Source organism: Ptychodera flava, chromosome 2, assembly GCF_041260155.1.
Source record: "Ptychodera flava strain L36383 chromosome 2, AS_Pfla_20210202, whole genome shotgun sequence".
Taxonomy (NCBI): domain Eukaryota; kingdom Metazoa; phylum Hemichordata; class Enteropneusta; family Ptychoderidae; genus Ptychodera; species Ptychodera flava.
This window is the reverse complement of record NC_091929.1, coordinates 31,159,483-31,175,639: the sequence shown is the minus strand read 5'-3', so window position 1 is coordinate 31,175,639 and position 16,157 is coordinate 31,159,483. Positions and strand designations below refer to the sequence as shown.

The following is a 16,157-nucleotide window of genomic DNA, read 5'->3' as shown; positions in this document are numbered from 1 at the left end:
GACTGGTGATTTTTAAAATTCCAAACTACAATTCCAAACTTGCCATTCGTCCATAAGGCACTGCTAGTTTTCCCACGGTCGACCTGTTATGATAGTAGTAGTATAGCCACTTTGTTTCGATATTTTCTATCGGGCAAAATTCTTCCATATATGGAGTTCTGACAATTAGTGACTGTGTTTTAAAACAAAATCTACATTTACTTTGGCTAAAGCCAGGGGGTCTCTGTAATGGTTCCCCTGCCACAGAAAAAGATATCGATGCTTATTGAGTGCAGCTCAAAACCCTGATAAGAAGACGGGAACTGATAGTTGGAATTTGTTGTTGTGTGGCACTCAAAAATCGACCCCAATTTAGACCGTGGTTTACTGTGAATTGATACCCCCATTTTCGACCAAATTGCTGAAATATCCACCCCATTGGGCGGCACGTATACATATCCCCCCCGCCGGCATTCTCTTGCCACCATATGATTGCCTTTGTTGTGTCTTGCTGCGAAAGGATACTTGTAGAGAGTTAACCGTTATAGAGTCAGTGTTTATAGATTTGAAAATATCAAATGTATAGAGATATATTTGATGCACAGCATTAAAGTTGAGGCCGACGGAGGTAAGATGTCATAGGTGTTTTCAATATCACCAAAGGACACTACATCCACATTTCATGCTCAAAAGTTTCAGCTTGGGGGTGCCTCCTCAGGTGAAAGGTCACTTTGTTTTGAAAATTTCTGGGCCATCAAATGTAGGCATGACGGCACACGTGCTGATGTAGAAGCATTCGGCTGTAAAGTTTCAGTCGATCAGGACTTTCCATGAAAATATTTTACTGAGCAAGATTGACAAAATTACTTAATTACCACGTATAATCCCTTTCTAAATATTAAGTACTTAAGGAGTTATTCCATTACTAAACAGTTCAGAAACGTGGGTCACTTATTTCGTATAATTGCTACAAAGGAATGTAAATTAATGTTGAAATGGACGCCAAGGGAAGCAATGGTGAAGTTATTGAACTAATGGAATGGACCTATCAGGTAAGTACAGCCCAAAATGCCATCTACAGTGTCATTATGTATATTGTGTGAGATCCGATAACAAAAGGAAATGCTTGGATGCAGCATAGTCGCGGAGTCATGGAGCCCAAAATATACCGAAGTGAAAATTTGTCTTTCGAGAACAGTTTTACTTGTGGTTTCCTGATTCGCATCCTGTTTCAGTTTGCCGCATTTCTCCTAGTGATGATGCGTTCATGACTATATATTTAGCCTGGTAGGCTTCAGTAAAGATGCTTATCTTCCCCAGGGCCCTCAGATGAATATACAAACTGATACAAAGCAAAACAACATGAAACATGACTAACAAAGCTAGAACAATACAATGCGCAGAAAAAAAGTGGCCAGGAGTCACCACCTGCACACAGGAGGGAAAAAATGCACAATGACACTAGATATCAAAAACAAATTTAACAAGAAAACTAGAAAACTAAAACTCACAAACACAAAAATTATACCCAATAAGCTTTCAGGTAAGCAGTTTTAAAACTGCTCATTGAGTTACTAGATCTTATATTTAAATCGACATTATGCCACTGATTGGCACTATTTACAGTAAACCCTTTTCGATAAAAATCCTTATTTGTTGCAGGAACCACTAACAATTTTTGCATCTTAGATCTTGTAACTCTTTTATGATCAATTTCGGTAAAAAGACTTGTCATATATTGCGGTGCAAGATTATTTAAACATTTAAAAACCATACAAACATTCTTATAAACTATTCTATCTGGTAATGGCATTATATGCATTGTTTTAAAAAATGCTCGGTCGAAGCATTATACCTTGCATCACACATCACTCTGATAGCACGTTTCTGAATCTTATGCAACCCTTTCATAAACGGTGATGCTCCCCATAAATGACAACAGTAATCCAAGTGTGGTAAAATATAGCTATTATAAAAAAGTTTTCTTATATTCATAGGTAAAAACTGTCTTATTCTCTTGAGCAAAGCAATATTACTATTTACTTTTTAAAAATCTTGTCACAGTGCTGCTTCCATGACAGATATTCATCGACAAGCGTACCAAGAATCTTTTCACAGTGTACTGCTTTCAATTCCGTTTCACCAAGATTATAGTCTAAAGTTTGTTTATTCAAATGTCTACGTTTTTGTTGCGTTGTTACAATCATTTTCTTTGTCTTGTCGCAATTAATGGCCATTCTATTATTCTTACATCAATTATAAACATTATTTAAGTCAGAGTTCAAAGTTGTCTCGATTTCTTGAATACATTTTGCACTGGTAGTTATGGTTGAATCATCTGCGTACATGTCAATGTTATTATCAATATAAAGTGGCAAATCATTTATGTAAATGATGAAAAATAAAGGCCCGAGTATACTACCTTGGGGAACGCCAGTCAAAATATATTATGCAATTTTAATATGAGAGGACCCGGATGCCATGGCTTTTCATTCGTATGACATGTTCTAGTATGAAGCAACAGTCGCCCATCGACATCTGCAGTAGTTTATAGATGCACAATCCTTCAGAATTTGGGCGAACAGAGAATACTTTGTTTTAATCACAAAAACTTTCCAAGGTGTCACCATCTCGACGAAAAATGCGACAAGGTCATGACATGCCGCAGCAAAAGTAACACATGATGGTTACCTTGCTCACTCAGAATAGAACAAAAATTATACTCTACTTGAAATCCAATGGATTTAATCATACAACATTGCAGGCTCTTGAGAGTCTGAACTGTCGAAAATTCAATGGTAAAAAAATTCAAAATTGTGTAAAAAAAAGTGAATGCCATGCCCAGCAACATGAATTAATAAACGGTCGCTCCAGAAAACAAACATTTATAGATTTTGGCAAGGAGTCAACCTGACCTCAAGTGATTGTCTACTCGTATATCTACCGTGTCATCTGCACATCGACGCTGTGTAATAAAGTTTGTCGTCATTTCCGTAATCATATTCTTCGTTGTTGTGAGTAAACTAGATCAAGATGGCTTTCAGAGTTAACATTATTATCTTCATACAGTGTACACCACAAATGTCGCCCTTTACATCGAGGTTTTAAGCGACCCCTAGGCCTTGTTGATGGTTTGCCTCCAACCTCACCGTGGCTCCACACGTTCCAATCCTGTTCCCGAAGCTGTCTTATTGAGTAGTCTTAAGCGGCTTCATTTCCAGCGATATAGTTTTGATAAAATATTGTTTGTATGTACGTTTCTGTTGATGATTTTGGCTACAACATTTAAGAGATTGTATGCATTTATATTTCTGCGGTTATGTGTAACCATATCAGTGTCCTGACGCCTATTTAGTTGTAAAGACCAATTAACCTTTACCCCAGTAACATATTATCCCAGATATACGAGTACTATGTCATTTATTGTCGAAAACTTGACAAGATTTCAACCTCTATGACATAAGGTTACACATCCATATCAGAATTAGGTTATAGTAGCTTTACGTACGCAGATACACCAAAGTGACACTGCTCTTGGAATATTTTTTGCCAAATTAGAGTTTTACTAGGTCACATTAGATAAACTGGTTCAAATGTACTAGATTTCAGTAGCCTTCTGGTGTTTACTCAATACTGTTGTTCAACTCAAAAGTTAAGCAAAGTAGATTATTACAAGACGAAAAGAAGTAAATCGATTTTATTTACTTTAGCCTTTGTCATATCAGGCTTTGATTTTTCATGCAAATTTTCTAAATTAGCCACATTATATTTGTACGTTCTTCGCATCCTTTCCCTCGACTACACATGCCATCGGTACAATTTATCTATTGTGCCATGTCAAAATCGGCATAGCGATACTTGTTTGGTAATATTATTTACTTTTATCCATTTCTTCATCCTAACTCTCATCTTTATGAATAACATTATTTCACATATTTACGAAAAATGATAGGGTAATGGAACACAAATCAGATTTTAAGTAAAAGTTATCATTGGTTCTGACTATAAATGTTTCCCTGACTGTCTACTTAGGTATTTCCACGTTCAGTCAGAAATGTTTCACTAAACAATGAAGATTCTGTTACCAAAGTTGACAAATCCACAGCCGTATTATGTCTACGTAATTTTTAATGATTAGGAAAAACTGTATTAATTACACAAGGCGGTATTCAGGGCTTGTTGTCTGTTGACCTATCTTCTGATCAATTAGGTTATGTTCAAAACTATTCACGCGAATTGCAATCAAGGGTTGGTAGTTGGTACACCATTTTCCGGTTAGCAAAGAAATGGCTACTTTAAACGTGTCTACTAGCAAAAGTGAAAAGCTTGAAGCACCAAGTGAGGTAAGAAGCGACAGGATGTAATGTAAGCAAGCATTCAGTAAGTTGTTGGAATTGCAAATAGCAATGCGGGCTCAATTGCCTCTCTTTGTAGCACAAATTTAATTTTTATTTGTCAATGATTCATCATCATCACCACCACCAACATAAACACCACCGCCACCAGCACAATCCCCACCAGCGCCACCAACACCACCACCATCACCACCATCATCATCATCATTATCACCAACACCACCATCACCACTATCATCATCATCATCACCATCACCACCATCACCATCATCATCATCATCATCATCATCAATATCATTATCATATTACTTAATTTCCCTTACCTTAGAAGTGTGCATGTTCGTTGTTTTATATCAATGCGGATTTTTCCATACTTTCGACAGTTTATCAGATCTATTAGGCCAAAAGTGATGTTAATTCGCCATTGATTTTCATTGTCATTGATTTTTTTCTCTCAAGTTGACATAAACATGGCATGCATTGTGATAATTTCCTACTGTGAAGCTTCAAATGATTGAAGTCTTTTATAATGTCGACGATATTTTTTTAAATCAACACTTAAAAATATTTAATAATGCAGCAAAGGCTCACCGAAGCTTAAAATCATAGGTCATTCGTGAGTTTTATCCCGAACAATTTGAATGACTTGAAAACAAACTCTTAAAAAAAGTGAAGACTGGGTCAATGTCAATTTTCTATGTCAGGATGAAATAATGTGAACGAAGAGAGTTGTAGGAATCCGACATGGCCAATTTGACAGCGTGTACATTGCTTTAATGCATGGAAAACAAACTCTTAAAAATTGTGTTTATATGCACACAAAAGTAATACACCCTTTTTTCTACATTCACAACTGCACCCACCAGGGAATGGTACTCAGTAAGAAAGATGGGCAAGTCGTTCACGAACAAGAGGAGATCAATAGAATCACTGATGACCATGAGCATGGTAGTTCCGCTACCAAGACTGGTGCTGCGAAGGTACGTTTCACATATTGGAATCTTGAACTGTTTCTCCACCCTTTTCTGTTTCACGATGAAGTTAAAGATGCCTTTGCTTTTGATAACTGCACTTTCATTGTGAGCATGCGATGTCTCATTACACTGAAGCATCACTGTAGAAGCATCCTTTTGTGGCAAATCAATACACACATTGGAGGACAGGGTTTATAAACAACTATTAACAAGCAATTTGGTATGGAAGTCTCACTTTGCTTTGTATTGTACATGTTTATATCGTATGGTATGATATGAAGATGTCTGATGAATGGCCTTTTCAGTTTAAATACCACGCAGCTGTTATGGCATTGCCGTGTCTTTCCTAACAAATATTTGCAATGTCTTATCTACAATGCTTAAATGACGTCAGAGGTTCCACAATGTAAGAAGACACTTGTTTCGGCTTTGAGCAGAGACGAGGTCAAATTGACAGCTATTGCAGTCTCGGAATGTTTATCTCGTTTTCAGAAAATGGGCAAATGGCTTAATGACTTTTACCAATTGTGTGAGCGACAATCGGAAGTCATCAAGCTAACACTGTATGCCTTGTTGGTCCTGTGTTACTGCGCATACTTCATCTACGCCTGTTGGTATAATTTCTAAAACGCCCTCGCTTTGTTCATCTTTACAAGTCTTACATTAGCATATCTTATATACGCCCTCATCCGGGACAGATGTGGCGATGTGATATGGAGAAAGTGCATGGCGCCTAGCAGCGAATGGCTGAGTAAATATTGGTACATTCTTAAATGGTCAGTATATATAGTTAATGAAAATTTGTTTTTAGGTTTATAATCTTGTTGTTTTATTATACATTGACTCAAATATTGTAATATAAGTAAAAAGTGATTGCGCACTTTGTCAATCGTTAAGTAACCTGTTTTAAGTTTCGAAAGATTTACACGGAATGAAATCCTTCTCAATTGCATTTAACATTCTTTTACACTTCTATATTCTTTTACACTTTTACAATCTTTTACACTTCAAAGGTTGTAATTGATGAAGAAAAGAAAGTTGATCTAAAATGGGTGATTTGTCCACATTATACTATGTCATTTTTGCTATAAAAGGGTATACATAGCTCTTACAAGTAACAAAATTCTCAGATAAAACAAGACATACTGCCAAAAATAATGCCAAAAGTCAGTAACCGTGTTGCCACAGTAAGTTAAAACCAGATATGAACTGAATATGCTCACGTGTTTACAACAGGTTCATTAATAGTAGTACGCTTCACAGAACAATGAGATATATGTTATCACTATATGTAGCAGGTTTTTTTAAAACTTCGCACAGTACTCTCAGAGTTTAATGAGCTGTCCTTTTTTAATTAACTTGACACTGCTCAATGCTTTATGGGACAATTAGATATCCATCAGATCAACATTTGTAGCACGTTTTATTTAATTTAATGCTGTAATTTTAGAGTAATGTCACTTATTACAAACTTCATTAAATATGCAAATAAACCCTACATTAACTTGACACTGTTCAATGATTCATAGCACAATTAAATATTTATCAAATCAATATCTGTAGCACGTTTCACAAAATTTTGGTGCCGAAATTTCAGAGTTATATACCTAATTACAAAGTTTATTAAATATGCAAATGAACCCTTAATTAACTTCACACTACTAAATGCTTTACAACACAGTTAGATATCTGTCGAATCAGTATGTGCAGCAGTTTCATCACATTTGATGCAGTTATTTCGGAGTTATATGACTAATTATAAGACTTCATGGAATATGCAAATGAGCTAATTATTAACTTGACACTGCTCAATGCTTCTCAGTACAATTGGATATTTATCAGATCAACATCTGTAGCAAGTTTCATCAAATTTAATGCTTTAATTTTGGAGTAATATCACTAATTACAAAGTTCATTAAATATGCAAATGAACCCTTAATTAACTTCACACAACTAAATGCTCTACACCACAATTAGATATCTGTCGGATCAGTATCTGCAGCAGATTTCATCACATTTGGTGCAGTTATTTTGGAGTTATATGACTAATTATAAGACTTCATGGAATATGCAAATGAGCTAATTATTAACTTGACACTGCTCAATGCTTCTCAGTACAATTGGATATTTATCAGATCAACATCTGTAGCAAGTTTCATCAAATTTAATGCTTTAATTTTGGAGTAATATCACTAATTACAAAGTTCATTAAATATGCAAATGAACCCTTAATTAACTTCACACAACTAAATGCTCTACACCACAATTAGATATCTGTCGGATCAGTATCTGCAGCAGATTTCATCACATTTGGTGCAGTTATTTTGGAGTTATATCACTAATTACTAAACTTCATAAAATATGCAAATGACCTATTTGTTAACTTGACACTGCAAAATGCTTCTCAGTACAATTAGATATTTATCAGATCAATATCTGTACCCAATTTCACTGACTTGGGTGCCGTAATTTCAGAGTTATATGCCTAATTACAAAGTTCATTAAATATGTAAATGAACCCTTAATTAATTTAACACTACTAAATGCTTTACACTACAGTTAGATATCAGTCGGATCAGTATCTGCAGCAGATTTCATCACATTTGGTGAAGTTATATCGGAGTTATATGACTAATTACAAAACTTCATAAAATATGCAAATGAGCTATATATTAACTTGACACTGCCCAATGCTTCTAAGTATAATTAGATATATATCAGATCAATATTTGTTAAAAGTATCATCAAGTTTGGTGCAGGAATTTCAGAGTTATGTCAATAATAAAAAAAGTTCATTAAATATGCAAATGAGCAGACAATTGACATGACACTCACAGTATCATCATAATGTTGTAAGATTGTCATCTGTGAAAAGTTTCATGAAATTTCGTGCAGTGTTTCTTGATATATGTCTACACTGTCATTACCGTCTCCATAGGGAAACCATTGTACGGAAAAAAACAATATTGCATAACTTCATTAATATGCAAGCCACACTAACCAAAATCTAATCAGTTCTTGCAAGTAGCATATGGTACCTGTGTACCAAATCTGAGTTGAATCCGTTCAGGCGTTTTTGAGTTATCGTGTAAACAGACAGACAGACAGACACACACACACACAAACACACACACACACACACACACACACGGACAGACAGACAGACATCGTTATGACAATAGCCCACGTGTTCACACACGTGAGCTAAAAATGAGTATAAATGCTTTAAGGTAGAATGCGCCTTAGGAACAGATATTCGGACTCTTGAACTTTACAATTCTTTTCTGATCTACCACTAGTGGGGGTTCAGAAAACTCTTCACCGGCCTAGTTTTTCGAATTTCGAAAATTTATTTTTTCTCCATAGAGTTAACACAAGGATGGCGGCCATTTTGAATTTTAAATATCGGTAAATCTTGGGTTATTTGTTTCTCTAGTACCAAATTTGCACGGTGACCCCGACTTTTATTCTTGATTTTGAAAGAGAATTTTTGAAAGATTTCTTATGGAATTTTTGACCAAGAGTTTATAATACCTTAAAACACCTAAGCAAAGATATATTATACGTCACAAATATACAGATGAATTTGTCGGAAATATGAATCGTAAAAATTTAAAATAGTTCTACTTTATTTATTGATTTTATAAAAAAATTCACCGTTTCTGTAAAATGATATTACTAACGATCTTGTACAGTTTGGCCAGTAGTCGTTAGTACGGAAATAATGTTGGACATTAATTGAGACATTGTTGAATTTTGCGCACTGATACTCATTGGCCCTGTGTTCTGCAATTATCTCAAGCTTATCTACTACTCTATGTCATTATAAAACCAAGGCTTATTTATACCATGTCAATGGCAGAATTGAGCACGCCAGTAAACGTTTAAGGAACTTACCCATATATTTGTACAGTTATATTTAGCATTGTTTTGGTTGAAATAAAAAGTGCGAGTAAGGTCGAAGATGTGTTTTTGAAAATCTCTACATATTTATTATCCGGCATCTATATCTTTCTGTTACAGTTGACGCGAAGCCAGCAATTTGTTGTAAACACATCCACTTCAATGGGAAAGAAATGAGCTTTACTTTTATTCAAAACACTTCAATAATGAACATGTGTTTTATATGATTTACCTAACGTGTTGCTTTTCAGGTTAGTTGGCGAGCGGTGTTTTGGGGTGTTGGACTTCAGTTTATATTGGCAGTTTTCATCCTTCGTACATATTTTGGATACAAACTATATGAATGGATTGGTGACTTCATGGCAGTCTTTCTGTCGTTTTCCGACCATGGCGCCGAATTCGTCTTCGGGGAGGATTTTAAGGATCATTACTTCGCCTTTGTGGTGAGCAAATAAGATTGTCTTCTTTAACCATATGATACCATGGTAGATTGACGTTATGCTGAAGAAACTATCATCTTAAGATTATTTCTGCCGTAAAAGAGAGCTATTGAAATTATGAATGCGTTTCTCGAACTCTTCACCCTATCTGTACAATTCGAAACGATGCTGAGTAAGCATATCATGGACCTCCACTCATAGACAGATATACACACAGATAGGTAGATTGAGAGAGAGAGAGAGAGAGAGAGAGAGAGAGAGAGAGAGAGAGAGAGAGAGAGGTGGCTAGCAGGCCATCTTGTAGGTAGGTAGGCAGTTGGGTAGGTTGGTACTTTACATAGAATGGTGTGTAGGTAGTCAGTTTGTTAGATAGATAGATAGATAGATAATAGATAATAGATAGATAGATTGATAATGGTAATCGTGTTTTTTTATCATCCAGGTTTTGCCAGTTGTAATCTACTTCTCAAGCTTTATATCTATTGCGTATTATTGTGGTGCAATGCAATGGGTGATCCTGAAAACAGCCTGGTGGTTTGAAGTTACCATGGCAACGACTGCAACAGAATCCGTGAACGCGGCTGGCAACATATTCATAGGAATGGTAAGTCACTCAGTCAGAATGAAAATCAGTGCATTGCACTGAAAATTACGCGATGAGATATGTTTTATTTGTTTTTTTATCGTTCGTCTTTTATTAGTTTACCATTTTTCCGTGGTCAAGTGTACAATAATAACAGAAATACAGTAAAATGACATACATATTCATCATGGCTCACACACAGTCTACATTCGTTTTAGACTGGAGTACCTATGCTAATTAGGCCATTTCTCAACCACATGACACGTTCTGAACTCCATGCCGTGATGGTTGGCGGCTTTGCTACCATAGTGGGCAGCGTCTTGGCAGCATACATTGCCTTCGGTGTCAGTGCCTCCCATCTTGTGTCAGCGTCGGTGATATCAGCTCCCGCTGCCTTGGGCATCGCCAAAATTTTCTACCCGGAGACAAGTCATGCAACAGTGATCAAACGAGAGGAAATCGAAAAATTAATCGGAAATGCGTAAGAAAACTGATATTTTATTTATTTCGTGCAGGCACATTCAGACGTTTGGGTACTTCGCGCCTCGAAAGGTCTCTCCACAAACATTTACCAAAACTTTACTCAAGAAAATTTTAATCAGTCCCTCCCGAAAACAAGATGAAAAATCAGTGGTTACAAATTTGGTACTAAAGCAAATAACCATACATTCACGGACACTTGGAATTAAAAATGGCCGCCATCCCTCTATTACCTCTATGGAGAATAGTAACATGTTTGATTTTCACAAAAATAAGCTAGTTAAAATGTTATCTACTTCAAAACCTGTCGAGGCGCATACTACCTTCATAATCTTCATTTTAATGAGGCATACTCACTTAGTTGATCGACAAGCGATACAACTGAAGATTCAGAAAAGTTTCTGCATTGTGAGCGATTTTGAGATTCATGTGTACAATATATTTATACTACACATAACGGGAAAAGGGATGTAATTTTGCCTGAGAGAGTTCGGTGCAAAGATATATCGTGATATTATGCATTGATTAACCAATAGTTGTAAGTAACAACGACTATGAATACGATCCAAGCAACTGTATTAAATCTATCGTATCTTATCTTTTATCACAGCCCTGAACGAAACCTGGTCGAAGCGGCGGCTAACGGGGCCTGCCACAGTTGTTGGATACATCGCCGCTAATCACATCGCGTTTTTGTCGCTTATTGCTTTACTGAACGCCTTCCTTGGTTGGATTGGGTGGATGGTGGGGATACCGAATCTCAGCTTCGAGGTAGGAGTCAAAATTTGCAAAATGATGATGGGTCTAGTAACGATGAAATGTTTCAGAGCCGCGTCATTGATACGTATTCTTTTATCCCTTATCTTAGTTTGCTTTAGTAGCAATGGAGAAATATCACAATTAAGTTTGTCTTTGGAAAAATCCCCCGCCTAAAACAATAGTTTACTGCCAGATAGATGCACCCTCAAAACATAGAAACGTTTTACAATACATTTTAGTTTGAAAATTGGTAAAATAAAGATAACAAGGGGGGCTTAGATTACGAACAAATCACCACAAGCAGGCTTAGTGGTCATTTTGGAAAACTGGTGCCGATTTATTTTTGCTACGAGCTGAGATATAGAAATATACAATCGAATCTGCCCTGTACCGTAAACTTTGTATCGTTATATATGATAGCTCAATTGCATGAGCCTAAAAGCAAGTAAACCTCATGTCGAAAGCTACCGTATGGTAAAATGCTAATAAAAAATCCGCAACTTCTTCGCATTTCTGACGAAACGAAGATCGTCTGCCATGATCAATACAGTTAAAGTGTCATTATCAAAAGTGTCATTATCAAAAGTGTCATTATCACAATGTGAGACTAAACTAATAATTTTCATAAATTGTGAAAACTTGGTAATATTCCATTTTTTCTCCCAAAAGAAGAGTCTCAAGATAATTCGAAACGTTTTAAGTCACGTGACATAGGTATTTCATGTTTTGAATAACAGAGTGCATCAAATAGTGGCGGCCGTTGTTTAGGCTATTTTTGATCGAAAGCAGCCTTCTCAATGAGCATCAAAATTTTAGATATTCATAAGCCATTCACTTATTGTAACCACCATATGTAATATCAGCGATTCTAAAAAATCTACCCCTTCATCTAATCTATTCAGCCTTACATGATAAGAGAACTACACCATTTAGATCACTAAAAAGGTGCATCGGCCTATAGGTGACTTATTAAACCAAAATTATGTTACATATTATTATTTCAGCTGATTTGTTCCTATGTGTTCATGCCAGTTGCTTTTCTCATCGGAATTGAGTGGGCCGACTGTCGATTAGTCGCTGGGCTGATTGGTATAAAGATATTCATCAACGAATTCGTTGCCTATGAGAAATTGTCAGAGTTAATAAGCAACAGGGAAAATGATATAGAACCACATATGTCTGTGAGTATCTTTATTGTGCCATATTATCCAGGCATTGTAATAATGTAACAATAAACTCTGAATGTTTATGATAATAATAATAAATTATCCTCTTATGATGCTTTAATGATGGTGATTGTGCCTAGATTCTCTACTGGCCCACTTTCTACAAGAATCATGCAGATACATTGATATTGCATCATGACGTAAACGTTAATCACAAAGTGCTGAGAAAAGATAATCGACTCTGAAGAAAAAACGTATATTTGCTGTTTTCATGAAATAGGGCTCGCGATAATTTATTCTGACTTATTGTCGAAATATTGCAAATGACGAAATCGTTCAGGTAAGGAAGGCTTTTTGAGGTTTCTTTTCTATAAAGATTGTTTCCTTGGATGCATTTCTTCCTGAGTACACTGCCAGTTTTGGGAAACGCTCACACGTTTTCCTTATTTTTTGAAAACCAAAGATCCGTTCCGAAGTTATATCAACGTACATCCTTTGCGGATTTTACAACATAGGCAGTGTTGGGGTACTGTTGGGTGGACTGTCCGCACTAGCGCCTAAGAGGATTCGTGACTTGGCTTCCGTAGCAACGCGAGCTCTCGTTGCTGGAACGGTGACCTGTTTTATGACAGGATGTGTGGCAGGTTGGTATATCTCACATTTTTATTCCATATAGTTACTAATGTGTATACTGAATGAGACTTTCAATTTAAACGATATATTATGAATTTTATTGGCTGTGTTCATCACAAACAATGAAATGAAGTTGCAGACTAATGGCTATTATGGTAGAGAAAGTACGAAAAGTGTTTATGTCTTCAGCTGTGGTAGTTTTAAACTCAAAATTTTATACGTAATTTATTGATCATTTTCAAGATTGTGTATAATATGTGTGTGTTTCTATTGTAAGTCAGGTGCCTGGAGAAAATTTTACATTCGTGTGCGTTTAATTAATGAACAATAAAGTAATTTGAATTGAATTGAATTGAATTGAATTGAATTGAATTGAATTGAATTGAATTGAATTGAATTGAATTGAATTGAATTGAATTGAATTGAAGAGTGTCCATTACGGGAAAGCTCCATAAACTTAGGAATACCGTACTTCCCTACTTCGTTATCTGAGGATCAATTTCACAGACCTGCCTTTCCTAAAATGGCACTGCAATGGCACCAGCTGGATAAGATAACATAACAATGGAACATTCACACCTTGGGGGGTTTAAAAGTTTTCTGTTTGTCACCCGAGTTGGTCAGGCAAGGACCCGGGTTTCAGGTACCATGCAAGTTAATGCAGTCTTTCCCTAATGCAATGTACCTACAACTGCAGCACGTACCGGAACACGGGAGCATTTTCATTCTACATCTGGTTGCCGTTATGCAAAACAGCGTTTTCCGATCAGATGTTACAGTTGAAGCTCCCCTAACACCACCTCTCTCTCTCTCTCTCTCTCTCTCTCTCTCTCTCTCTCTCTCTCTCTCTCTCTCTCTCTCTCTCTCTCTCTCTCTCTCCAGGCATGTTGTACGTTGACTGGGATGTCGCTGATCAATCAACTGACGCAGTCAATTCAACAAACGCCATCGCACACAATGGTATGCTGCAACAGTATATCGTAGCTTTCTGATCTTCCACTCTTGGGAGCTAATTCTAAAGTTCTTGGAGCAAGGAAAATTTTACCGTCTTAGTTTTTTCAAAAGTCGAAATTTCATTTTTTCTCACAGAGTTAAAACAGGAATGGCGGCCATTTTAAATTTCAAATATCTGTAAATGTTAGGTAATTTTTTTTCTTTAGTAGCAAACTTTACTCCGTAACCCTTGATTTTTATCATCTTGATTGGTAAGAAATTGGATGAAAGTTTCATTGAGGAAAGCGGGAGGAAAAATTTAAGCTTTTCACTTTCGAGGTGCGTTCTACTACCTAAAGGTGGTACTTTTAGTAGTCCTTTGAAAACTGATTATAGGTAGACACGTAGGGTATAAAAAAAAGTTGTTTGCTTCTGTTAGCAGGCCCACATGAAATAGGGTAGGCCGCCCGGGAACTGTTTTTGTTTTTGTAATTTTATTCCAGTGTGACCCATTAAAAAACGGCAAAACCATGCGTGACTTTTAAAAATGAAAAAAAGAGTTCAGGGTATTAGGGTTTGAAATAGGGTAACTCGGGTTACCGGAAAGACGCATATTTTTATTTGGCCTAAGTGACACATTCGAAGGGACAATAATATAACTTTTGACAAAATCTTCTGACATTCAAACAAGGAAATACATTTTCTTATTCTTCATCCTGAAGAGCTTGCCTAGATACATGAAGTAAATGTCTCGCCAACACAACACTCTGCACAACTTGCAAAATTATTGCTGAAAATGCAGTTGATAAGATTAATTGACACATTTTAACAAACATTGGCTGTCTTGACAATTTAAGCCATAAGCATGCTTGACTCATGGTATTTGGAGCAGAAAAAGAAACTGCATTTCAAAAAAAACTTTAAAATACATCAAAGGTAACAGTGAATTGAGTTTTAAGACACATTTCTTCTTTGTTTGCTAACATATTTATCCAAGCGTAAATTGGGCATTCTGTGTTAAAAACTTTCGAAATTGAAACTTAAAAGTATCAGCGAAACATATTGTATCTTTACGTTGAATATCATTTATAGCAAGTAGCTTTTACAACTCTCTGTTGTTTATCTAATGTAATTTTATTCAGAAGGTTTATCTGCATAATTTCTGAAATATAATGATGCCCTGTAAAATTTTAAAACACAGAAACAATATATATATATATATATATATATATATATATATATATATATGATTACATGTTTGTCAGTAAGAATTTCTGCAATGTCATTCGATTTGTGTAAAATATCCTTGACCTATGCCGTTGAACGGTTATGCATGATTTAAGACCTGGGATTTTATCTCTGTATATTTTCATCTACATTTGTTCACACTTGAAGAAGTTAAAGCTACAGTTTCACATGTTTATCATAAACTTGGTCCATATCAAAACAGAGTCTCTTGACGAATAAACTACAGCAGACTGTCGTGTTAGTGGTAGGTTGTTGCGTGTATGGTGCCATGATCGCAATGGCGCGCCCTACGTCAGCCAATAACTGCTACCAAGAAGAAGAGCCAAGCGACGAGGCCCGTAAATCTAACACTATCAACAACAGATGTTGAAAGAAAGTCCTTGATGAAAGTCAACCGTTAATCACTGGCATATAAATTATATTAATTATTACTATCTCGATGTTTTGGCGAACATTTTAAAGTAAATGTTTTACATTGTTCACTTGAAGAACATTTATAAATTAATATGGCGTTTACGTCGTGTGTACATGAGAGAGAGAGAGAGAGAGAGGAGAGAGAGAGAGAGAGAGAGAGAGAGAGAGAGAGAGAGAGAGAGAGAGAGAGAGAGAGGACGACGACGTCAACGATGATGCTGGTGATGAAACTGTTGATTGGTGGTACGCCTTTCACGATTGTTTAGAAAGGGCAGCAACCAATTGTCGAA

General features: G+C 36.1%; 1 protein-coding gene and 1 long non-coding RNA gene across 2 annotated transcripts; both read left to right on the top strand.

Moving 5' to 3' along the window:
• The first annotated feature begins 6,465 nt into the window (after positions 1 to 6,465).
• Positions 6,466 to 10,719, top strand: LOC139149723 (solute carrier family 28 member 3-like). The gene is made up of 4 exons (XM_070721662.1): positions 6,466 to 6,495; positions 9,463 to 9,654; positions 10,094 to 10,255; positions 10,453 to 10,719. Exons 1-4 carry the CDS (start codon positions 6,466 to 6,468, stop codon positions 10,717 to 10,719), a joined length of 651 nt encoding a protein of 216 aa, XP_070577763.1.
• Positions 10,720 to 11,369: 650 nt separating this feature from the next.
• On the top strand, positions 11,370 to 13,278 carry LOC139147915 (uncharacterized). Its single transcript, XR_011555834.1, has 3 exons — positions 11,370 to 11,485; positions 12,478 to 12,654; positions 13,103 to 13,278. It is a non-coding gene; the product is annotated as an uncharacterized lncRNA (long non-coding RNA).
• Positions 13,279 to 16,157: the final 2,879 nt, after the last annotated feature.